The 24262-nt window shown below is 36.3% G+C and overlaps 3 protein-coding genes across 6 annotated transcripts; 1 reads left to right on the top strand and 2 right to left on the bottom strand.

The window, feature by feature from the left end:
• The first annotated feature begins 4570 nt into the window (after positions 1-4570).
• Positions 4571-6544, top strand: LOC107465871 (glucan endo-1,3-beta-glucosidase 5-like). The gene is made up of 2 exons (XM_016084848.3): positions 4571-4859; positions 5262-6544. Exons 1-2 carry the CDS (start codon positions 4723-4725, stop codon positions 6370-6372), a joined length of 1248 nt encoding a protein of 415 aa, XP_015940334.2. The 5' UTR covers positions 4571-4722; the 3' UTR covers positions 6373-6544.
• A 428-nt stretch (positions 6545-6972) lies between these two features.
• Positions 6973-13047, bottom strand: LOC107465877 (calcineurin B-like protein 3). 2 transcript variants are annotated; one of them, XM_016084853.3, is made up of 9 exons: positions 12669-13047; positions 11159-11313; positions 10475-10557; positions 10283-10342; positions 9755-9863; positions 9357-9409; positions 8451-8531; positions 7816-7928; positions 6973-7696 (listed from the first exon to the last, which is right to left on the bottom strand). In XM_016084853.3, exons 2-9 carry the CDS (start codon positions 11280-11282, stop codon positions 7639-7641), a joined length of 681 nt encoding a protein of 226 aa, XP_015940339.1. In that variant the 5' UTR covers positions 11283-11313; positions 12669-13047; the 3' UTR covers positions 6973-7638. The 2 variants fall into 2 exon arrangements, with proteins under 2 accessions (XP_015940339.1, XP_015940343.1); XM_016084857.3 differs by lacking the exon at positions 12669-13047 and adding an exon at positions 12480-12632.
• A 3527-nt stretch (positions 13048-16574) lies between these two features.
• On the bottom strand, positions 16575-22568 carry LOC107465893 (BTB/POZ domain-containing protein At5g47800). 3 transcript variants are annotated; one of them, XM_016084876.3, is made up of 7 exons: positions 21945-22568; positions 19854-20069; positions 19377-19484; positions 19229-19298; positions 18729-19133; positions 17912-18652; positions 16575-17487 (listed from the first exon to the last, which is right to left on the bottom strand). In XM_016084876.3, the coding sequence occupies exons 3-7, from the start codon at positions 19433-19435 to the stop codon at positions 16921-16923; spliced, it is 1842 nt and encodes a 613-aa protein (XP_015940362.1). In that variant the 5' UTR covers positions 19436-19484; positions 19854-20069; positions 21945-22568; the 3' UTR covers positions 16575-16920. The 3 variants fall into 3 exon arrangements, with proteins under 3 accessions (XP_015940362.1, XP_015940375.1, XP_020982748.1); XM_016084889.3 differs by having other exon boundaries at positions 18729-19127; positions 21945-22566; XM_021127089.2 differs by lacking the exon at positions 21945-22568 and adding an exon at positions 20495-20718.
• Between the last annotated feature and the right edge of the window lie 1694 nt (positions 22569-24262).

Raw genomic sequence — 24262 nt, 5'->3', positions numbered from 1 at the left:
TGAGGTGTAGGGCAGTGTGCCAGGTGGAAGAGTGCTGCTGGGTTGTTTATGCCTCAAGGGATCACGAGGACACTTGCTGGCAAATCAAGACCTTTTATGACGATCATACATGTCCGAGAGAGAATTCTAATAGGGCTGCAAACAGAGCTTGGCTGGCAAGTAAGTTGGTCAAGAAGGTTAGAAAGTACCCCAACTTCAAGCAATGTGAGGCTGCAACATACTTCAGGTCTAAGTGTGATCTCATACTGCATAGGAATTCATTAGCCCGAGCCTTGGCTGATGCAAGAAATATTGTCTACGGGGATGAAAAGGCACAGTATGCCTTGTTAAGGGATTATGCTGAAACGCTGCTGAAAACTAATCCGGGATCCATTGTAAGGATTGGGGTTACTCCACTACCTGATGGACAAGTTATGTTTGACAATATGTATATCTGCCTGAGTGGTTGGAAGAACGAGTTTAAAGTAGGATGTCGACCATTAATTGGACTCGACGATGCATTTCTGAAGACACAAATTGGTGGACAGATATTATCAGCTGTCGCACAAGATGCAAATCACCACATTTATGTGGTTGCTTGGGCTATAGTCAACATTGAAAATAAGGAGAACTGGAAATGGTTTTTGGAGTTACTCCACGAAGACTTGGGAGACTATAAGGCTAACGGGTGGTGTTTCATTTCTGATATGCAGAAGGTTAGCCAGTTTATATTGGAAGCTAATGAGGTCCATTGCAAAGAACAAGATAAAGTTGAACAATCACATCGGAAAACTTCCTCCAGTTATTCAAAGCCGGTTAGAAAAGGTAAGGAAAGAGTCAAAGAACTGGGTACCTATATGGACTGGGGATGAAGCCTATGAGAAGTTTGAGGTCCATGGACAACCAACAAACATGGTTGTCGATCTAGGCAAAAGACTCTGCACCTGCCAATTCTGGATGTTAATAGGTAATTTTTGTTACATTTACATCTAATTCTGTTTCTTTCTATTTATCTTCATTTGCATTATCATTAGATTCATTTTAGTGTAATTTTTACCTGAACTGTTAACTAACATGTTCTGTTTGGTGTGCTGTAGGCATTCCCTGTGTCCACGCCTGTGCTGTTCTTGCACGGGTGAACAAGAGACCAGAGGATTTCTGCCACCCCTTGGTCACAATGGATTCATACACGAAGACCTACGAACATTATATCAATCCTCTTCCGGGTCAATCCATGTGGGAAAAATCAGCATATAGTAAGCCCCAGGCTCCTAACACCTAAACGGAAACCAGGAAAGCTCACAACCAAAAGAAGAAAGGACGCTGATGAGGGTCCTAGTGTAAACAAGAAAGCTAAGCAGACTGTTACCCTAAAGAGACAGCTCAAGCCATTCACATGCACATATTGTGGTGTAAAGGGCCACACCAAGAGGGAATGCAAACAGAAGAGAGTTGATGAGCTTGCTGCTGCTCTTGCGGCTGTAGCAGCAGCTGTGGCAGCTTCAAAGGACAAAGCTACTGCTACTGGGAGTACACCTGCACCTGAAGCAACCAACAGTACCAATCCGGCAACATCGGCAGCTGACATTCCACCCCCAGTGTCTGGACCGCAAGCTGAAGAGGTTGAATTATCCCAACCAATCTATGGTGGAACACAAGATGAGGTATAAAATGTCCCAAATGATTTGTTGTTCATAATCCTATATTTAACTCCCCTTTTCACAGTAACTCATTTAACTTATTACACTTCAAGCAGGCACCACCACCACCAGCAACAAGGCCACCTAAGTTACCAACTAAACGGAAGACCACACCACAACCAGTAACTTCTTCTGTCGATCCCATGCAAGGAGCAACTGCAGCCACAGCTTCAAGGTTGGAAAGGTTCATGAAGATGGTTCCAACACCTCAGTTCAAGGCACCAAGGAAGAAAAACCCTTGATTGGGATGTTGTAGCAGCTGCTTTAACAATATATATGGGATTTGGGCATTAGTTGATATTTTGGATTTTCTGTTACCTCTCTTAAGGAATGGCTCTTATGTAGACTGTATGGTTTATTTTGATTTTCTGGTAGTAGATAATTTAACAGAGTTTATGCTTGAAGGTAGCTGTTTCAGTCTGTTTATCCTTATGTGGACAACTGCAACTATGTTACATTGACAATGTCTTGTTTATAATCTACAAAGCTACTATTATCAATTTACATCTTATGTTCATTCAGTTTGGTTTCTATTTTTGTAAAATCTATCTACAAATAACACACCAATAAATTAAACATTTCCCATACATTCATTAACAGATGCTTCCAAACACAGTTCTTACACTTTTCTCATCACAGGTGAAACAAGTTCTTACATTTTTAACATCACACCTAAAACAACAACTAACATAGAAAAAAACAACAATCCTAACATTTGTATCATATATTTCTGGGTCCTTAACTCAGCCTCCAAATTGCCAATCCTCAAAGCAAGACTAACGCTCACTTCTTCATTGTTGTATGCAGCAGTGTCTTCCAAATTTCCTTTATCATCTTCTCCAATGTCTGCCCATCGAAAGAAGCCACACCATTTTCTTCCACTACTCTGTGAACATGAAATTTAACTGTTACCATCAAATTAGTCAGCAACAAATCTTCATGAAACACTCACGTTGTAATTCGGGCATCCAAAGAAGGGCTTATTTGGGTGGATTTCCGTTCCAGACCATTGAAGCACAGGACGTTTCCCACACCCACACCGCTCTGGTACTCGCGTGCCTCTACTCTGACTTGGCCTCCTTGTGCATGATCGCAAAGAACTTCCCTCTCCTTCATCTGCACGTCCAACCATCCTCCAACCAGCAAAGCAATGGGTACGAGAATGAACAGGGAAGAAGAAGAAGAAGAAGAAGAAGAATAAGAAGAGGAAGAAGAAGAAGACGAAGAAGAGAAGAAGACGAAGATGTGCTGTGCCAATTCGGAGTTAGGGTTTAAAAAAGGAATCAGGGACAACATTGGTGCATCAAGTTTCATTTGCCACATCATCCAACCGTTGGACACTCCAGCGTGGCACTCATTCGCCACGTCACTCCCGGCGGTAAGGAATCTGGCCGGAAAATATGCGGGGGACCAACTTGATGCATTTTTTTCAATATATGCGGGGACCAACTTGATGCATTTTTTTTCAATCTGGAGGACTAAATTTGTGCAATTGGAAACTCAGGGACTAAATCAATGCATTTTGTGAATCTCAGGGACCACTTTGGTGTTTAACTCTCATTTGGTGGCACCAAAAAAATACTTAGTATACAAAAAGCATTTTATTTATAATAATTTAATTTTGATGCCTAAAATATTTTATTTATAAATTTAGTTACGTAAATGTCACGGATAAAAAAAAGAGAGACACAATAATCGATGGTTAGTGGATTTTTTTTACTGGATTGGACCAAAGATAAGAAAATTCGAACTCGTAATCTTTTTTTTTATTTATAAATGAGTATGAAAAGACTATGTAATTTAAGTTATAAAATTCAATAAATATGACATTGCACAAAGTGGTAAGTGTACTAGCTAGTGGGCCTTTATTTTTGTTGTTTTTTTGTTACTTATTTAAGCCACCAAAAAAAATTAAATTCTTATTTATAATGGAGATTAATTATAAAAAAAGGGCGAATGGAGGAATACCAGAGGGATGAGAATTGAGATAAAGGGGGACACCACCGCCGTCAAGAGCTCGCAGTGCCACGTCAAAAATGTCGGACCCTACACAGTAGAAACCCAGCTGTTGACTTCTCCGCATCTCTCTCTCCCTGTCTGTCTCGTCCCTCACTTTGGCAAACGACAAACAACCTTGTACACATGTCCCGTTTTGCTCAAATCCTCGTTGGTCAGTGTCCCACTGCGTAATTTAAATGTGCTTAATCTCCATGATTATATATATGAGTAAATCCAATGGCTCACTCTGTCTCCAAGTGAACGATCAGAGCTTCATCCGCTGCAGTGTTCGTTATAAAGTTGAAAACGTAATTGGTCTTTTCCTGCCCAAGCCACTATTTCACTAATTCCTAATTCAAATAATCAACAGCCTCGTCATAATTGATCCTTGCTGGAAGGAACACCATGTTTCAGTTTCACATAAAACCAATGTCACCTTCTACCTTAATCATCTATCATCCACTAATTCCATATTGTTGTATTTATCATAATAATTGCTAAATAAAATAAAGTAATTTAAACTAATGATTTCCTATGTTCCCTTAATTTACGTGTAGAATTATAGGATGATGATTCATTTCATATTTGATGGGCATAAGTAAACTAGTAAAGTATGAAAATTACTTATACAAATACGTATGGCAAGTTGACAACCCAAACCACAAAAGTTGTTCATGACAACCGATAATAATCCCGGTCACCAGTTCAAAAAAACAGATTCCAAATGTGTGAAAACTGAAAAGTGAAAACAACATTTATTTTTCTGAGACGCAAGTAATATGAACCATTATTATTAACGCGAGGCAGTTACAACTTACAAGAGTGTGATTGTGAGTGGAAGCTAAAAATGTTGGTGATGGTGGTGGTGGTGATATTAGCCTTGTGTGGTGCTTCTGGTGCGGTGGCAGAGACGGGAATAGGGGTGAACTGGGGGACGGTGTCGTTCCGGAAGCTAAAGCCGACGACGGTGGTTGATCTGCTGAAAGATAATAAGATTGGGAAGGTGAAGTTGTTCGAGGCAGAGGAGGAGGTGTTGAAGGCACTGATGGGGAGTGGGATTGAGATCATGCTTGGCATCCCTAACGAGCATCTCTCTCTCTTGAGCTCATCTCCTTCAGCTGCAGACATGTGGATTCAGAAGAATGTTTCTGCTTATATGTCCAAGCATGGCGCTCTTATCAGGTAACGTAACTTTCCATAATCATTACATGCTTTTTTAAGCTTTATTGCTTCTGTCACCAAACACAAGCTGATTCTACTGCACCACCATCTTTAATTATTTACTTTCTAACAATCTGTATGCCTATTAGTTCATGAGTAATTTTAGCAAGATCCTTTTGCACTAGACTGTTTCTTGTTTTTTTTTCCCTTAAGCCACGGATAATCATTCAGTGAAACAATATTAGGGACCAAAATATTAAGGCGAGTTGCTGCATACATAAGACAAACTAGATTTAAACCCACAACTATTGTTTAAACAAACGAGCAAGCTGTCTCACTCGACCAATGCAAATTGATTATAGTTTATGGTATTTTATCAAGATGGATGTGAATCATGATTCCATCTTGGGCCTGTTAATGCAGGTATATTGCTGTTGGAAATGAGCCATTCCTGACGAGTTATAATGGTGAATTTCAGAATTTTGTGATTCCGGCAATACAGAATCTACAAGAGTCCATAGTGAAAGCAAATCTAGCTGGCTCTGTAAAACTAGTTGTGCCATGCAATGCAGATGCCTATGAGTCCACAGTTCCATCCCAAGGTGCATTCAGGCCAGAACTGACCCAGATAATGACTCAGCTGGTTCAGTTCCTCAACTCAAATGGAGCCCCATTCATTGTTAATATCTATCCATTTCTCAGCCTCTATGACAATGGAGAGTTCCCTCAAGACTATGCATTCTTTGAGGGAACAACTCATCCTGTCATAGATGGCCCCAATGTTTACACCAATGCCTTTGATGGCAACTATGACACTTTGGTTGCAGCTCTCAGTAAACTTGGGTATGGCCAGATGCCTATTGTCATTGGAGAAATCGGATGGCCCTCCGATGGAGCCATGGGTGCGAATATCACTGCAGCAAGGGTCTTCAATCAAGGCCTAGTCAATCATGTCCTAAGCAACAAAGGGACACCGTTGAGGCCGAATTCACCGCCTATGGATATTTATATCTTTAGCCTGCTGGATGAAGGAGCAAAGAGCATACTTCCAGGAAGCTTTGAGAGACACTGGGGGATATTCTCTTTTGATGGAAAACCTAAATATCCATTGAACCTTGGCCTTGGAAACAAGGAGTTGAAGAATGCAAAGAATGTTGAGTACCTACCTTCAAGATGGTGTGTGGCAAGCGCTTCCAGTGATATGAATAATGTGGCAAACCATGTGAGAATGGCATGCAGTGTTGCAGACTGCACTACTCTAAACTATGGAGGTTCTTGTAATGGAATTGGAGAAAAGGGTAACATTTCATACGCCTTTAATAGTTACTATCAGCTGCAAATGCAAGATGCAAGAAGCTGCAATTTTGATGGTCTTGGTGTGGTTACTTCTAGAGACCCTTCAGTTGGGGCTTGTCGTTTTATTTTGGGAGTTAAGGATAAAGATTCTGATTCATCTGCTTCTCAGATAACAACAACATATAAATATCATCTCTGCATTCTGCTGGTAATTTTAATTATCCAATGGATTTTTTAAGTCTCAGTGTGGGAATTTATCAATTTAGAGGTTTCATGAGCAGGTTTTTGATGGATGATGGATCTGGAAGTAAAAGTAGAATAGCTGATGTAAGCAATTAGAAACATACCAAACAGCATTATTGATCTGCAGCTCACCATATATTATTCACTCAATGTATATCATACAAGAGATGGAACAAACACTGACTTTTACAATATTAAACGATTCATCATTGATGCTTGTTCTAGTGCCTTTTGTTTCATGACTGAAAAGAACAAATCACACTAATAGTTTTATTATTGTTCAACTTGGTTGGAAGGGTGGAGCCTCTGATTTTTCTCAAAAAATTTCTTGGAAGCCAAATGTTATATTGCAGACTTTGCAGTATGAAGATACTAATGTATGTTTTGTTTTAACGTGTCTGAACTTTCTCATGATTCACAAGATCCACAAAGGTACTAACATTCCAGCATGTACTTAGATGCCAATGCCATGGAACAGCACCAAAACCAGTTCTCTCTTTCTAGTGTCTATGTAGCATTTACCGTTACGCGTTAAATTAATCTAATACTGTTAATGAAGTTGTAGACATGAATAAAAGACACTTCTGACAACCAGTGATTTTAGGCACTCAGTTTTTTGTTTGAATTAATTTCTCAAACCCATACCCATTCAAAAATTATAATTACAATAAAACAGACATCGTTGACTCTCATAATTTATCGCCAACCTTGAAGAAAATAATGGCAAAAAGCGAAAGAAAAGTGATAGAAAGAACAATTTTTTCTGTTTTTAAAATCTTCAGGGACGGGTGGAAGGCATGGTTGGTTTTGGCTATGAGAATTAACATGCCATGTAATGTAATCTCAATCAAGTGTGTACTGTGAAGCAGCTCTTAACGATGGGCATGTTGCATGTTGCATGTTGCATGTTGCATGTTGCATGTCCATATGCGTCTGTTTAAACACATCTTCATAGTCTTCTGGAGCCTTTGCACACCACTTAATGGCAACATATTTCTCACCAAAATTCCAAGGTGCTGCTTAAACACCTTAATGTTCTATTCTGTTCCCCTTTTATTCTCAATTGAAACAAATAATTAAGCAAACCCATTTGTTCAATCTAAGGTTCTTTCTTTCTACTCATAATGGAAATATAAACAACCTCCAAATCAATCCATACGCTTCCAAATAATCCTTCAGAGCACCCAATCATTCACAAGAAAAAATCGAAGCAAAGCCATTCCCAGTCAACCCCACTGATACTGGCATGGATATAGTTGCCTCAAGTGTCATCGACTTGAGAGTGAAACACAAAACTGGGAAATGTGGTGGTGATGTCTCTGCAAGGAAACAATTTAAGTGAGATGTTAGAATCCAGAGTTTAATAAAAAGCATACTTAGATCGATCTCTTTCAATTGAATTTCAAGATTTCAATATCAATGTACTGAAGCGACTCACTTAAGGTACTGAAGAGTCATATTTTTCAGAAGAGATGGATGCCGCAATACAAGGTTTCGCCATTCTTCCTTGTCGATCTTCCCATCATGTTTTGTGTCAGCTTCCTCGAATGTCTAAATGGTTTAAAAACTGTCAGTGACAGATAAAGAGACACAATTGTGATAGCAAACGAGTTATGGTTTATGCCATTGCTATCAACAATCATGAAACTAAGAGTTCAATAATAATTAAGACTGAAGAAGCTTCGCTTTATTTACTTTAAAGAGAAATTTAGTAGAGAATCTTAGAGTAAAAACACGAAAATACAGAACAAAGAATACATAATTGCCCCCCGTAGTGACTAATTTATGAGAAATAATTGAAGAGTAAACATGCATCTGTCTAAAGAACATACACTTCTAAATAAATAAATAAAAAAATTGGAGACTCCACAGGGTTAGCTGCCAGATTTTTAAAAATCAATCACAAACAGGAAAAACTAGATTGCTAATTTCCAGAGTAGGCATGCATTACATATAACATACACACTTGATGACTGATGAGTGTAAATTTAATGAGTGAGAAAATTAGTTCCAGACATCAAGAAAAGCCAAATAAAATGCCAAAAACAAAGTTTTATCAGATAACTGAAGCACCTTGTCAATGATACTTTCGATCACATCATCCGAGAGATTCATACCAGATTCAGCAAGAGTGGCCACCACCATTTGTTTTACCTATACATAAAAGAAAATGATCATCAATACATATCAAGTACAGGCACAGCCAATAACAAAAAACATTTTAGATCAGACAGATTATAGAGCACAAAAGAAAATAACACAAATTATGGTACTGAGATTCTAACACATCATGCTAAACTCATTTACAATTAAATTTTAAGCATAAACTTGAGTTTTTAAGAGGTAAAAGTCAAGAAGAAAAGTAATATATAGTTCTAAAGGACCGATAATTTACAGTGCTAAAGCGCAAGACAAAATAACCTATACGCAGGTATGATAAACAAATAATTTAGCCATGACCTTGGGCTTCAGTTTTTATGCTAAACATATTAAACCTGCCTTTTAGTGAGTGCCTTGCAATGGACTACCAACTCATATACGTTGTTCACAGTTCTTATTAATAATCACTGAGCTCAGGTTGTCAACGCAGAACAGGTTATGTTCTATAAATCAACTTGGCAAAAAACAATACAGTTTTTGGATTCGTGAACAGGTAATAATCTATATTCCAACTTTTGACATCTCCGAATCAAAGCCAGACAGTAGGCCATGAGGCAACAGGGTCCAATCTACCTTTAAGAAATTCATGAGATATTCCTGATTTTCAATCAAGGGTCTTGTATATTTCCACCAAAAGAGAATAGAAAATACACTGCCAATGGGCTTCAGAAAAACAAATTGTGCAAGGTATACATTCAGTTGCGAACACAATTTTTTCCTACATTATTTGTCAAGTAACCCAAACAGAATACAAAATAGTGTATAGAACAGCAGACAAAACTTCTTCATTTAATTAGAATATAAGGAAAAATAAATTACCTCTTGTCTCTCAATAAATCCTTGCTGTTTGAGATCATACAATTGAAATGAAACTGCAAAGGAGTAAAGTTGGAAATCCCCAACAAGCACATGGATTACTAACAAATAGAAAGTGCAGTAAGATAAATGAATAGACTACTGAAAACAAAAAAAAGATCCCCTAAAGTGAGAAACTTTATGAAGTAAAAGTGAGGCACTAATTCATAACTCCCATGATGTGTGCATCTCACTACCTTGATTTAAGGGTGACTAACCTCCTCACTTTAGAGAAGCCTGACATGCTAAAAACAATAGATATGATCTACCTCCCCATCCAATAAATACCCACACCTTTCTAAACCCAAATAAAATTGTTCACAAGAATATAAGTCTAGTCTTGTTAGAATTGGTCATCTCACACTCAATTTTATCATCAATTGGAGCATTGGGATGAAAGACAGAGAGAGCACGTGCAAACTCGTCAAAATCAAGTATCCCATTGTGCTTGGTGTCAAACAAGTCAAACACCTACAGAATTCAGAAAATGCAAGATCATGAATAGAAAACAAATACTTTTCTGAGATTAATATTATAATGTATACACTATGTGGGATCATAAGCATTATCCAAGAAGAGAAGTCTAATCCAGCTAATAAAGGGGGTAAAAAAAAAAAGGTGGCCTATTATAACCACACATAATAACAAGGTGGAATAAGTCCAACAGGCTAATCTACATAGAATGGTAACTGAAGATAAACTTTTACATTTTTTCTTCAGAAATTGCAACTCTTATCCACAGCTAAATTATAAGAGTTAGAATTTCCCAACAAATACACAAATAAATAAATTCAAAATTCTTTTGTTATATGCTTATTTATTGTTTCTTACTCTCAGACAATAGATTAAAAGAAGTTGTACATAAAATTATAAGATAAAGCTCTACAAACCCTATCTGCAAACAAGCTCTCCTTCTTGTTTGTCTTAAATAGTGCCAACTGAAATTCTTCCTGCCATATAAAATAAGAAAACCATCAAGTACAAATACCATGCTGAAAGAAAGAAATCATCCTGAAATGTACAAATACAGATACCATAACACAAATGAGAGAAAGACAGGACAGGACACTGTCATAATTCACCTTATTAATTAATCCATCATCAATCACCGCACTGCTGATCTTCTTGAACAGTTCATAAAGTGCTTCTATCTCACTTACACTAACTGCATCGGTAATCAAACTGATAAATAACCACTTCATTTTAAGCTTTTGACAAGCAAAGAAAAATGAGAAATAGAAAAGAGAATTGTTTCAGGATTTGAACAAGTTCCTTTAAACAATAGAATCCAGTTGTACAAATACTCGTAGATAGCAGCTTAATTTTCAGACATTCATAAATCACTGGAAATATCTACACAGTGCCAAGATCATTGTCATGATTTCCAGATAACAACAATATATTTGCTTACAGTAACTTAAAAGATCTGTCCATTGGCGTATCGACAGGTAAGTGTCATAAGGCACCCCTAAGCCCAGTACTTCGGCGTAATTATCAGTGAATTAAACAGTAATCAATAAATAATTCTATAAGATCTGCAAATACAATATGCAAGAAATCTTGCCTATGTGCCTGTGCGAGACCCAAGAAGCAAAGATAAGCATGGTAGGACCATAATTAGATGCAACCAGGATCGATAGTTTGTTATAAATGTCAACTCACAACTGCTAACATAAAGTTTAATTTACAATGTGATACATGATTAATCATCCCTTGAAAAGCTTCTCACAACATAAGATGGAAAGAAATAGGCAATAATAACATACACACTGTCTCTCTTGCAAGAACTTCTGGATTTTCTAAGCCTCTGGGTTGCTTTGATGAATCAGAATCACAACAATTTACCAGACCAGCACACAAATGCTTTAATCCGTCTAGGCACTGCACCATGATATTTCCCGGATGTCAAAACTCCCCATACCTGAAATCCAGAAAATTCAATGGTGAGTATGGTGAATTGCCTATGGTCACCTACACTTTCAAGCAGATGAGAGAGGACTGCATAGCAGATAAGTCAAGCCTAAACTGTCCATTATTTGACACATTGTTTGACAGGTATACCACAAGCAATATTCAAATTCAAGCTGCTGTGGAAAAGGAAAACGAAAGAAATGTTTTCAATTCGTGATTTAAATCTGACAACATTTAAGAACACAATTACAATTCTCATTCCCCTTCAGAAGCCTCATTGTTGCCACTTAGACTCGAAGACAAGTGTCATAAAAATTAGAAAGTGTTATAGGATATACAGATATAATCGACAATTTCTTTATTTCCAAGAGTCCAAATCTCTAAGACTCTGAGTACAAACTAAACATATTGCAATAGAACAAAAACTTCTAGAATTTCGATAACTAGAAGTCTAGAACCATGCGTGAGCTCGAATGGTCCACCTCAATAACATCATTGTTCCATGCATTTGAGTATCATTATAAGAAGCCAAAACACTTCAGCTATGCCATTAATTTAACATGCACAGATACAGTAGTGTTCCGATCAACAGCAGGAGGTAAATATAAAATTCCATTTAGCATTAAATTGATTTGTATATGAATCCATCGTGCATGCTTAATATTTCAATACAGTATGAATTCGGAAAAAGGTTTCCACCTTCTAAGAGAATATAGCTTAAAAGTCAACTCGCTGTCATTACTAGAGAATTTAATAATTCATGTATTCAGACACACCAAAACAGATTCACTCAATTAGCCTATTTTACTCGAACAAATATTCTACATCCTTAACCATAGAAAGCAGAAACATGATCTCAAAGAGAATCTCCATGAATTCAATCCCCAATCAAATAGGCTGCCAAACCAATTTTGAGGCAATCAGGTTAAAGAAGTCTTATCAACGTGATTGCACCTAAGACCCGGTAATAAAAAATCAAATTACCAATTGCAGAGCATAAAATTCAGACATAAGCACACAGTTACACGGAAAGGATGAGATGTTTAGCTGGATATGCATCAATCAAGGCAAAAACACAATAACAATGTAAACTAGACGTAGGCCTTAGTTGAAAATCCATTGCAGATTCCGAATCCAGAGCCATAAAGGATTAAAATGCAGGGAGTAGATACGGACCGTGCAACGATGAACAGAGACATAATCATTGGTTATTGATTGATTGAAACACATAAAAAAGAAAGAAAGATAAAAAACTAGGGCTTTTGAAATTGGATCTACAAGTTGAATACTTCAGAGAATTAAAAACAAAAAAGCAACAAGAAATAATTGAGATAAGAACTGTAGAGATAAAGAAGTGGGGTTTACCTATCAGAAAAAGCAGAGAGAGAAGGAAAGCGAGAGGTTGTTGAAGTCAATATTCTCGGACATGTTTGTCTGCCTCTGTAAATTGCAATTTAGGGACAAATTGAAAAGCATCAAGCTTCTTTATTCTTTTTTATTTATATATGGGTTTAGTTATGATTATGATTAGGGAGAGTATTCATTAATCTGTTCATAAGGTGGTGACTGGTGAGTAATTGCAAAATTTTGAACGTTGGCTCGAATCTACCGAAAGATGCGAATGAAGAATGAAGAATGAGAGAAGTGGGCTTTGGCAAATTAGAAAGGAAGAACCATTTTTCAGAGAGGAGAGAACAAAATTTTGAGGAGAACCCAATTTTTGGGTTTTGGCTCACCTAGCTGCACACGTGGCTCTTGACTGGTGGTTTTGGTTTTCAATTTTTCATGCTTTGCTCAGTTCCACGCAAAACATTTATTGGATCATTGGATATTTGGATCAGTATTTTTGGTCTCACAAGAATAGCTATAAAAATGGTTTGTAACTTTCTCTATTTTAACATGTTTTATTAAATTATTTAATACAAAAACAAAAAAATTATTTAATACACAATTATATTATGTGTGCACTAAAATTAATTATTAAAATCAGTTATTACTATAAAATACATATTAGAATATAAAAACACATTAAAAATAAATTAAATTATATATATTTATTTATACATAAATATATTGATAGTTAATTTCAACGTATAAATAATATTTTTATTAATATAATATATATTTATGTTTTAATTATTAATTTTTTATGTAAAAACATTTTTACATGTGTAAAAATTATCTTTGAAACAAATAATTTAAAAATATATGTAATTTAATTTTAAAATTTAAAAGAAAATATTACAGAATTAGTATTTTAGTAAAAAAATAAAAAATTAATTAATCTTAATTCAAATATAAAATAATAAAAATATTGGCTTTAAATAAATATGATTTACAATTTTAATAATCATATAGTTCACATTTAAATTATCTCATTTAACTCGAATAACTTATGAGCTAATTTTAACTTATTGAATATTTTTTATATAATTTTTTTCATTTTTTCTTTTTGGATTGAAGCCCAACCAAATCTTATTTGAACAAGTTAAATATAGAATTTTTTTTCCGTTATAAATTATTAAAAATAATTATTTTTACGGAACACAGTTTTGATCTTTATTTACAGGAATACACTTTTTTTTTGGTAATTAGGGCAAGTTCATCGTACACCCACGCGAACTCCATATTTTTTACGGAGTTCGTCGTATCCCCGGCGAACTCTATAACTCTATAATATATAGAGAGTTTGCCGCATCCCCGACGAACTCGATGCGAAGTTTTTCCTCTAAATGGCCCTAACACAACGAAGTTGAGCACCAAAATTTGTTCTCGACAAGCTTTTTAGTTGTTGATTATCTCAAATTTTTACAATGGCAAGAAATCCACTGTTATCCATTCATTATGATGGAGAAATTGTGTATGATGAGGAATGTTCTATCGTTTTTAGATCGAACCAACCTATATTTACCCATCTGACAGCAGAAATCAATTGTTTAGAGCTGTTAAAGAATTTGGTATTACTCTCTGTGGGAATGCAAGAGACAAAGAAGGTGAAGAAAATCTACTACAAATATCCAACCGAAATAGATGGTACTTTAATTTATATAAGGTATGTCACAACTGTGTTGTTCTGCTGGTGGTATATTTATGTGAACACGCTTGTGATAAAAACGTTATGGTATTTTTAATCAGGTATCGTCTGCGCGACGACAATGACGTACGTCTTATATGGTTTTGACACAACCGCTGGGCAAATGTTCATCTGTTGGAGTTAGCTGTGTTCCTCGTTGATTTGGGTGGCCGATGATCGTCTGCGGATACTGTCGACGATAGTCCGTTGAGTGGGCCTGTTAGATGAAATATCAGGCGGACAATGGTAGATTTGAATATGGCTCTTGAAGGTAGTCAAGAAGGGTTTAATGTTGAAGTGGACAATGCTGAGTTGGATGACGGCGGTGAAAGTCACGATGGTTCCGCTGTTAAGGATCCGATGATGGATTAGTATAGAGTTAATCCCAATGATGGAGACGATGTCGAAGAAGAACCTGCCGAAATTCCTAATGATGGTGACGATGAAGAAGAGATGAAATATTATGGTGACACACAAATTGCCCTAACACAGCCCGCTATTTCTCAACCGTATGATTGCCCGGACCACTTCTCTAGGTTGAGTCTCGAGACAATGACGTCCAATTGGTCCTTTACCCAATGACGTCCTGCTCCAGTTCTCCACTGACAGTGTTCAGGAACCACAACAGTTTGATAGTTCACTTCGTCTATGACTGTCTGTCCTCCACGCTAGGTACAACACCCAGTAACTGCTGACAAAAGTCCTCAATGGTCCGTCCCTGGTGGTGCTGCTCCCAACTACCTATGCACCCGCTCACAGGAGCACCATCGATCCTGAGTCCCAACTGATACCCCACGTCCTGCAACGTGATGGTCATCTCCCCGCATGCTAGATGAAAGGTGTGGGGCTCAAGTCTCTACCTTTCTAACAATATCGAGGCAAGTGGCCAATTATGCTTGAACTCAACCATGTAGGCCACATACTCAAACCCGACTTGTCTGAGATATGGCCCAATCGCCTCCGGTGGCCTCGTCATCAAATTTCGCCTAGTACGCAAGATCCGAAGCGCCTACCAAACGGAAGGATAAAATTAAAAACAAAACAAAAAAACAGCGTCAACTCTAAATAGCACAAGTTCACTGTTTCATAATTAAAGAGAGATAAACGACAAGGATATCATCATACCACTCGATCAAGTCTGCCAACAATGTGCTCAACCTGATTTAATCTGTACAGAGTCCCCTCATATCCTAATAACTGCTGCTCCATCTAACCACAACAAATTTAAACAAAATAACATGTACTTATCAACATTTGTTTCACATTAGCGGGATTTATAAACAAACGTATTTGATAACTACTACTTATCTACCTCACTTTTAGTAAAACCCTAGCCAGCCGTACCCTATTACCCACTTAACCCCACATTCTAATTTAATTTTATTAAGATTTGACTAACAACTTAAACCAATTTTCTTACTAAACTAACTAAGAAATAGACTAACAGCTTATACTAATTCACATGTTAAAAACAATCAACAACCACCGAATAACATGAAATAAGTAAACAGTAACTCTAACTATAACTAGCATGCAACCACTAACTAAGAAATAATAGGTAACTCTAACTAATCTAAGAAAAATTACTCAAACTAACATTTTAATTCCTAACCTCAAATCTCTTGAACGCCAGAATACAAAAAGTTCTAATAAAATAAAAATTGGGAGAAGATTTGAAAAGAAAAGGACAAGGGACAATGGTCCCACTTCCAATTTATAATGCGACGAACTTTACAAAGAGTAGCTGAGGGTGCGGCAAACTCTATATAGAGTTCGCTGGGGATAGGGCGAACTTGTCCTAATTACAAAAAATAAAATGTGCATTCCTGTAAATAAAGATCAAAATTGTGTTTTGTGAAAATAATTATTTTTAATAATTTATAACGAAAAAAATCCGTTAAATATAAGTTTAAATATGTTAAAAGTTTCAATTGTATGTAATAATTTATTAGCTAACTATAAAAGTCAAATTTGTGATAAATTAGTTGTTCTATGGACTGGTAGTGAAAAATCAGAAAGAAAATATCGAATTTGAATTTTAGGTATGAAAAAGTTGATATCAAAACAATAAGACCATTACAAAATCATAAATATTCAAATAAAATTTTAAAAAAAATCCTATGAAATATAATTTGTTTGGCTATCGGGATTCATAAGTTTGAACACCCTAAAGAGGTACCCAGCATGATCCCCGGATAAATATGAAATAAATTATGATTTTGATTTCCTTTCTTCTCTTTGCAAAATAATGTGATGGGAAGTGCATCAGCGGTCAGCCTTTGACAATTTGTAGAATTAATCACCACTAGTTCACTACAGTCTAACACTAGATCCTGATGATCATAGATAAGGGAAACAAGAGATGATAGTACCAAAAGGATTTATACACTGCTTACATTTTTATGATTTTATGAACCCTTAAAAAAAGAAACAAATAAGAATTGGAAGGTTACAAATTGCTCACTTAATTAGGAGGAGGCTATGATGAATTCTTTTATTTTTATTTTTTTTAATTTTCAAAGATCACTAACATCAAATAATCATCTACCTACCCTTTTCACGTCCATGTTCTGATTTACTTCTTGCTCTCTGTATGATCTTCTTAGGATCCAACTCCAACTTGCAGCTCGAAACACTTTCCTCTCTGATGTGTCCCCTCACCTTCTCCCTCTCTGACCCTGTTTCTTCAATGTCTCCTTTTATAACCATCTTTCTCTCCAAGTCCAATGGCAACTTACCATCTAATCTCTTACTACTCAAGTGGTGAAGAGTCTTCTTTTCTCTGCTTTCAGGAGGAAGAGAGGCTCTTGTTGTGGCTTCTTCCACGTTGAGTTCTTCTTTATCCAAGGCCAATGACTGCTTGCTTTGTGCATCTCTTGGTCTATGCTTGGCTCCAAGAAGTACCTCATGCGGTTTTGGTAGTTTGTTAGTGGTTATTTCCCCCTTGTTGGTGGAGCCTTTCTCTTGCTCGAAGTAGAGCAGCTGCACCACTGTTCTCAATGGCAGAAGCTCGTTCTTCACAGCATGGGCACGTGCTTCCGGGGACAGTCTTTGGCAGTCTAGAATCCCACACAGTCTCTTCTTGTCTGTCTTGTTCAGATCAGGGTGCACCTGTTCATGCGTTCAACCCATAAGTGGTAACTCTTAACACTCAAAGCTTCAAAACCTTTTCCTATATTTACAAAAATAGCAATAGCGACGATTGAATTCTAGGATTAGTTACAAGGAATGCGATACGTTCTTGTACGAGAACTGATACGCAGTACGCATATGCCACATTTAAAATATTTTACATGGAAAATATACTTACGACATTCCAGTACGCAAATAAATTGTGAACTGGTATGCAGTATATCACCTATTGGTGAACTACGATTCTAGATTGCTTAGTCATAGAAATTTCAATATTCATAGTTCTAAAACTTGTGAAATGTTATCTGTTCGATGAGTAAATATTTTGACATCCAAGCAAGAAAGTTTAAAAGGTCTAAACAAATTGTTCAAGTAAGATGCTGGTGTGTTTGCAATACTTCACCTTAAGATAGATGTTAACTGCCTGGTAGAGGTCATCGTGCTCTACTCGAGCAATGCCGGGCACAGTTTCAGCAAGAGACACAAACTTCGACACCAGCATGTTCTCATCCCTTGCAACCACTTGAAGATAAGAATCAATGAGCTTTCCAACATTTCTGATAGATCTCAAAAAGTAGTTGCTATCCACGGCACCAGGGGACATTCTTTTCCAAAGCTTCAAGAAAGTTTCCAGCACTGCTAAAACTAACTCTATGTCATAATAATTCTGATCCGAAGAAGATTTTGAGGGATAAAGCAGGTCGCTGACTGTTGCCTCCTCAAACTGAAGGCTTGCTCTTCTTATTAGCTCTGTTTTTGTCACAGAGGAGACACCGAGCTGAATCGAAATGCTTAATAGTCTAAACAAGAATCCAACTGAAACTGATCCTCTGTCTGCTGGAATCATGCTCACGATTGTTTCAAGAATTTTGCGGTTCTTTGCCTTAGATTCATCTGTCTGAGATGCTGAACTGCCTGAATATCTAAGCTTTGTGACACCTGGTAGCCACCTGCAGGCATAGACATGCAATGCTTCGCCAATAAGCTGTGGAGGGAGCACATAGGTTGATCTAACAGCCATAACTATACACCTGAAGAGATCTATGTCAAGATCAGAAATATCTTCTGTCCACCAATCCTTTGGGACAGAATGGTGTTGTTTCTTGTTGTAACCGGGCCTAGTGTAGGTGTAGGACCATTTCACCTGCATAAGATCGTCACTTCAAAAAAGTAATAATTAAAGACAATTGAGGCAGTTTTATGGATGTGTAGTTCTTGACCTGTTGTGGGGGTGTGAGGACTTTCTCTATGATTGAATCAATGCATTTTCTGACAATTCCAAGATTCTCAGACCACTCTGGTAAGGTAGCAGTTGTCTGAAGCGTGGCAATGGAATCCTTCCAACCTTCAAGAAGGCATGAATTGAAGAAAGCCTCAAGTTTTCCTACGAAGTTTCCCTTCTCAATGGAATCATTCATTCTGAGGAACTTGGCAGCACAGAGTGCGGATACAAAGTTATGGGCACTAATGTTGATTGAAATTCCATAGCAGAACTTGGCACAGAGTTCAAAAGCCTCTTCCCCTCCGGGTATATCATGGAGTTCAAGAGAGAAGCTCTCAGAATCACTTGAATCATAGCAAAGCCTTTGTAGAAGACCACATTTCGGAAGAAGCGGAAACTGCAGCTAAAAAGAGCACAATTATTGATGAACTAAATGTTGGTTTCATTTTGTTTTGTTTTGTTTCCACACACGCCACAACTCCATTCTAGTTTCAGTACCTTGTGTAGCAGATAAGTAATATCGTTGATTTGTATCACAAGGTCTGCAGGTATCTCAGATATCAGAGTCCTGCATTATCAGACTACATAATTAATTTATAAAAGGGTTGTACCCAGAATTTTGATATAAAGAGTTGCAGGGAAATACCTGGTAGCTTGTTCAGTGAAGAAAGTGTCTGGTCTTGTCCCAAGTTTCATGAACTTCATTTTTATTTCTTGATTTAAATGTTCAAGAAAATAAACTCTGCTTCAAAGCCTGCAGAAATTCAGAATACGGTACATTGAATGATACTGCCATAGATCCATGAAGTCAAGGTTCTGGTACTCTGTAGTTAACAAATTGGTTGATGAACATGCGAGGATGAATAATACATGATGATTCATGATCATGAAACGAGCAGAATAACATGGTAGCACCAACTTATTAAATTTCATCATATATTTTGAAGCAAAAGAGTGGATGTGGAAGACAAGGAGAAGGAAATCAGAAATCACAATGGCTGAAAGTAGAGGAGAGCGTGACATGATATCATGCTCCCATCATTCTGTCGGTTGTGTTTAAGAAAAAAAATTCACCAGATAAAGTATTGAAAAAAAATGGAGAAACCTGCAACAAAGACTTCACCTCAAGTTTTCTATTTATTTGGCAAGGACTCTGTCACTGCCAACCTGATTGATTGATTTGTGTAGAAGCATGAAATGGAAGTCCTTCAGTTCAGAGAAGATGGGGATAGATAAACAATAACTTCTGTATTTTGCTGAAGACATGCACTTCAAAAGGTTTTGTGAGTAGTTGCAGGTGAAGTTGATTAAAGGTTTTCTGTCTCCTGTGTGCCCATGCCTGACATATGTACCAACAAACTCAACAACGTGAGAGTTCCACCATGGTTGGCAGACAAACTTATGCTGCTCATAAATTATTATTGTTTTATCCTAAAATTTGAAAAGAGGAATTAGAAAAGAAAATGAGAGCCGATGATGGAAAAGTGCTAAATATTAATTTAGTTAAAACGTTGACCCTATAAAATAAGTTAATCTATTTTTGGTACTATATATTTCTTTTGGTGCATGATCCACAACCAATTTCATGAAAGCTTTTTTTGACAAAAAATAATAGAAAACTATAAATGCAGCTAATAGCATTAATTTTGCTAGTTGAATATTATGGGTATTGATTACTCATCTAACCCCACTCAAATTCATGATAATAGCAAAAGAAGAAAGCACCAACACCATGGCAGAAAATGCGTAGTGCATACATTTTACCTTGACTGATGGGTCTCTAGATGATAGGTGGTAAAGTAAAGAATGTTTATATTGTGTGCAAGTTGGAATTAACTATTAGGTCAGCCAGCATAAATCAGTAGTGCTTTTATAGTGGCTCACAAGTTATATAAATCCAAAGCAAATATGTAGTGTACTAATACACAAAGCAATCTCTTCAGAAGATACTTCTTATTCCATATACACAAAAATACACGCCTTTGCTCAGAAAATGATATGGGAAATCCCTGAGAAAGTGATTCACAAGGCAAATGTTTTGATCATTTTCTTCAGAGGTTACATTGTGAAGTCACTTTCATTGTGTCTGTAAAAAACTTTGACATATAAACTAATTTAAAGACCTTTTTTCAGTTGAAACTCACAATAGGCCCGCAGTGGTCCACGCCTATGCTCTTCTCAATTATCTCACCCCCCATTAATTATACATTATAATAAGAAATCAAGAAAGATGGTGGCCAACTTTTTCACTTTTCTCCCTTTGTTTCTCCTTTTTCCTCTCAATTATATTCAATAATTACTGAAATAGCTCAGCATTACTTCACAAAAGCATCTTGCCATCCACGTTTTATCTGGGATTTGGTAATCTTTTAAATTAAATAATAAAATATACATATTATAGAGAAAATAAAGTACAGAAGAAGAATCAACCATTGTTCTTGAGATTGAGGAATATATGATAATAATGCTAACTAGGCCCTTCCCACTGTTCATGAGTTGAAATCTAACATGCAGTTTTTGGTTGCGTGTGCTTTTCACAGGCAAATGATGATGGTAAAGAAAAATCAAGTTTTTGTGGCACAGCACACTTATTGCTTTCAACTAGCAGATGAAAAACTGTCTCATATTTTTTCCTTCCAAATAAGATTGCACCCAAAGCTTCACCATGTCACCTTTTTGTTAGAGGCAATACAGAAATATTCCAATGCCATGAACATCATGAAAATTGACATAAGTATTATGATTAATGTCAGCTGGCTACTCTTTGGTCTGTGCTAAATTGCAACATGACATGTATATTTGATTCTTGGATTGCATTAAGGTATTTATATCCAATTATATGTGGATTTTGTCTTCTCTAATTGATAAGGTTCTCCAGCAGTTACCCTCCTCACCACAGCACCGCAAGGTTTTTATCATTTTCTTTTTGTCCCTATTCCTTTGGAACTTTCTTTAAGCAGAACCCAGAGTGTACGTGTTCCCTTTCCACAAGTTTTATTATCTTCTGCCAAAAGTGCACTTCATCTTTGTAAGAGAATGAAAAAGAAGCAACTTTTTTAAGCTCTTAACTGGATTAGGAGTTGAAAGTCAAAACCTAAAACTGAGTGCTTTAATTAAAATACTACACACTATACTATCAGTAGTAAAGCCTTCATCAAATTCAACCCCAGAGAAAAAGAGTGAATCAATAATACAAGAGAACATAAATAAATACCTGTCAACGTAATACTACTGATGCTTTATTGGTTGAGCCTTGGTAGAGAGCAGAAAAACCGGTCTTCAATAATTAAAAATGTGCAAGTAGCTTTGAATAGCAGTGTAAAATAAATTGAAGAAAATAGTATATAAAAGAGGCCCAGTATTATTCTGAGAAGTAGGTAGGCAGCAGCAACGTGCATGGAACATGTGAAGTTGATGAAAGAGAGGTTTAGCTGTTTTATGCAAGTAATCCTCAGATAGAGAGAGAGTTGCAGTAACTTAGGAGGTGGTTCGGTTATAGATAGAGCCAACAGGTTAAGGTTAAGGTTAAGGGTGAGGGAGACAGTAACAGAAGAAAGAGAGAAGAGTAACACAATGTCTGTCTCCTAAGCAAAGATTAGTGTAAGGGCGCATTCAAGAGAGAGAATAAGTGGTTTGTTACTTTGTTGGGATTAGTCAACACAGCAACGCAATTTATCAAACACCATATGTGCGATCTTTCAAATTCATGAATAGTAGCAGTACTAACTAAGTAGAATGGAATGGAATAGAAAGGTAACAAACAAAGAAACACACATACACACATTGATGAATAGAGTGCAAGGCTCATTGAGAATTGAGAGTGAGTCACTTAGCAAAGAGGAAGAGGTTGAAAATTGGTGGTGTATGATTGAACACACAAAAAGCATGCAAGTGGGTGGGGAAAAGTGTGTGTGTGTGAAATGTGCATCCCTAATGATGGTTCCCCCCACTACCATGACTAAGGACTAAGGATATTCCTCTTCCTTCTTCCTCCGCTGTGTGCATGTCGGCCACGTGTCACTCTCTCAGCCGTTTGATGGGATCAGTATGACTTGTCTCTGTTGGTTGTTTTGGAGGCCACACACAGACAACCTCTTTCTCCAACGTGTCCATCATTTTGCTTACTTCTTCATGCCTAATAAATAGAAAATAAAAATAAATATAATTTTGGTATTAGGTGGTTGTTGATTCAATTCAATCGTGTGAAGTGTGATGGGAATGGGTCCCATATGATCTTGTTTCAATGGCGTCATTCAGAAGGGAAGCTAACGCATCTATCTCACCAATCCCGCCTCACTCAATATATATGCTAACTTATTGGAATGAAACCTCAAGTTACATTAACCACCTAGCTACCTATCCTGTAGCTGTAGCAAAGGAATATATCATAACTTCATATGGTCCTACCTACGGAATCATTGCTCCCCATGATCAACATTTATACACATATTTGTTTAATGTTCAGTGCAGAAATTTAATTGATGAATAAATAGCTAATTTAGTTTGGTCTGCTGTTTTAACTTTTAACTGACTTGTTATGTATGGAGTAATAACAATTTATTAGCTGGCCAATGTATTGCTGCTTGTACAAAGTGAGATTCGAACTTTCAATACTTGTTTAAACGAACTAATGAGTTAATCACTAAACCAACTTAATATGTTATATATGAAAAAAGTTAATTTATACGGAAATACACTTTAATTTATTTTATATTAAGCAAGATCAGGAGTCAAGACACAGGATTATATATTATCAAGTCATGAGATGGATGGCTGGATGGATTGATGGATATGGATCATTTTAGAATTTCAAATGCGTGAAAGAAACTTGTCAACTTTTGATGGAATAATACTAACTTTAATGTGTTAAATATATATACTCAATCAACGAACTAGAACTAGCAGCCTTACATTCTAGATCTCCACTTACTTTTTAATTTCTTTCTTGGTTATGGCCGATCAAAAGATCTTCCTGCTAACCGCAGGTTTTGAATTTCTTGATTATTACCATATCATGTCTTTAGAAAGGGAAACTTCAATTCCAACCTTTTTGTTTCGTCGAGTCGTGTATATAAAAATATATAGATGTAAATTTTGTTTTCTTTACTTATATTTTTTAATACTTTTTTACGTGCAGTGTGACAAATTTCAATTCAAGTAGAATTCTAAACTTTTTAATTTTCTTTCCTTATACTTTGGAATATTTTGGGTTTTATATATAGACTCATATGATTTTTTAGTTCAAATATAAAAAATTTACTGTTTGAACTAATATCACATTTATAATTAGAGAAAATATCATTCTCTTTTTCTGTAAGATACTAAAATGACATTCTCATTCTCTCTATTTATAAAATGTATATTCTGCTTTTTTATAACTTTTAAAAAAATTAATCTTTAATCCATTTTAAATTTTTTTGTGTTAACTAATATTAATTTTATCTATTTTAAAAAAAATAAATTATTTTTTACAAAAATATCTTTTAGCAAAAGTTTTATTTTTTATGTCATTAAATTTTGTTTAGCAAAATA

This window comes from Arachis duranensis, chromosome 1 (assembly GCF_000817695.3).
Source record: "Arachis duranensis cultivar V14167 chromosome 1, aradu.V14167.gnm2.J7QH, whole genome shotgun sequence".
In the NCBI taxonomy this organism is placed as follows: domain Eukaryota; kingdom Viridiplantae; phylum Streptophyta; class Magnoliopsida; order Fabales; family Fabaceae; genus Arachis; species Arachis duranensis.
The sequence above is the reverse complement of the archived record's forward strand: the minus strand, read 5'-3'. Positions and strand labels throughout refer to the sequence as shown.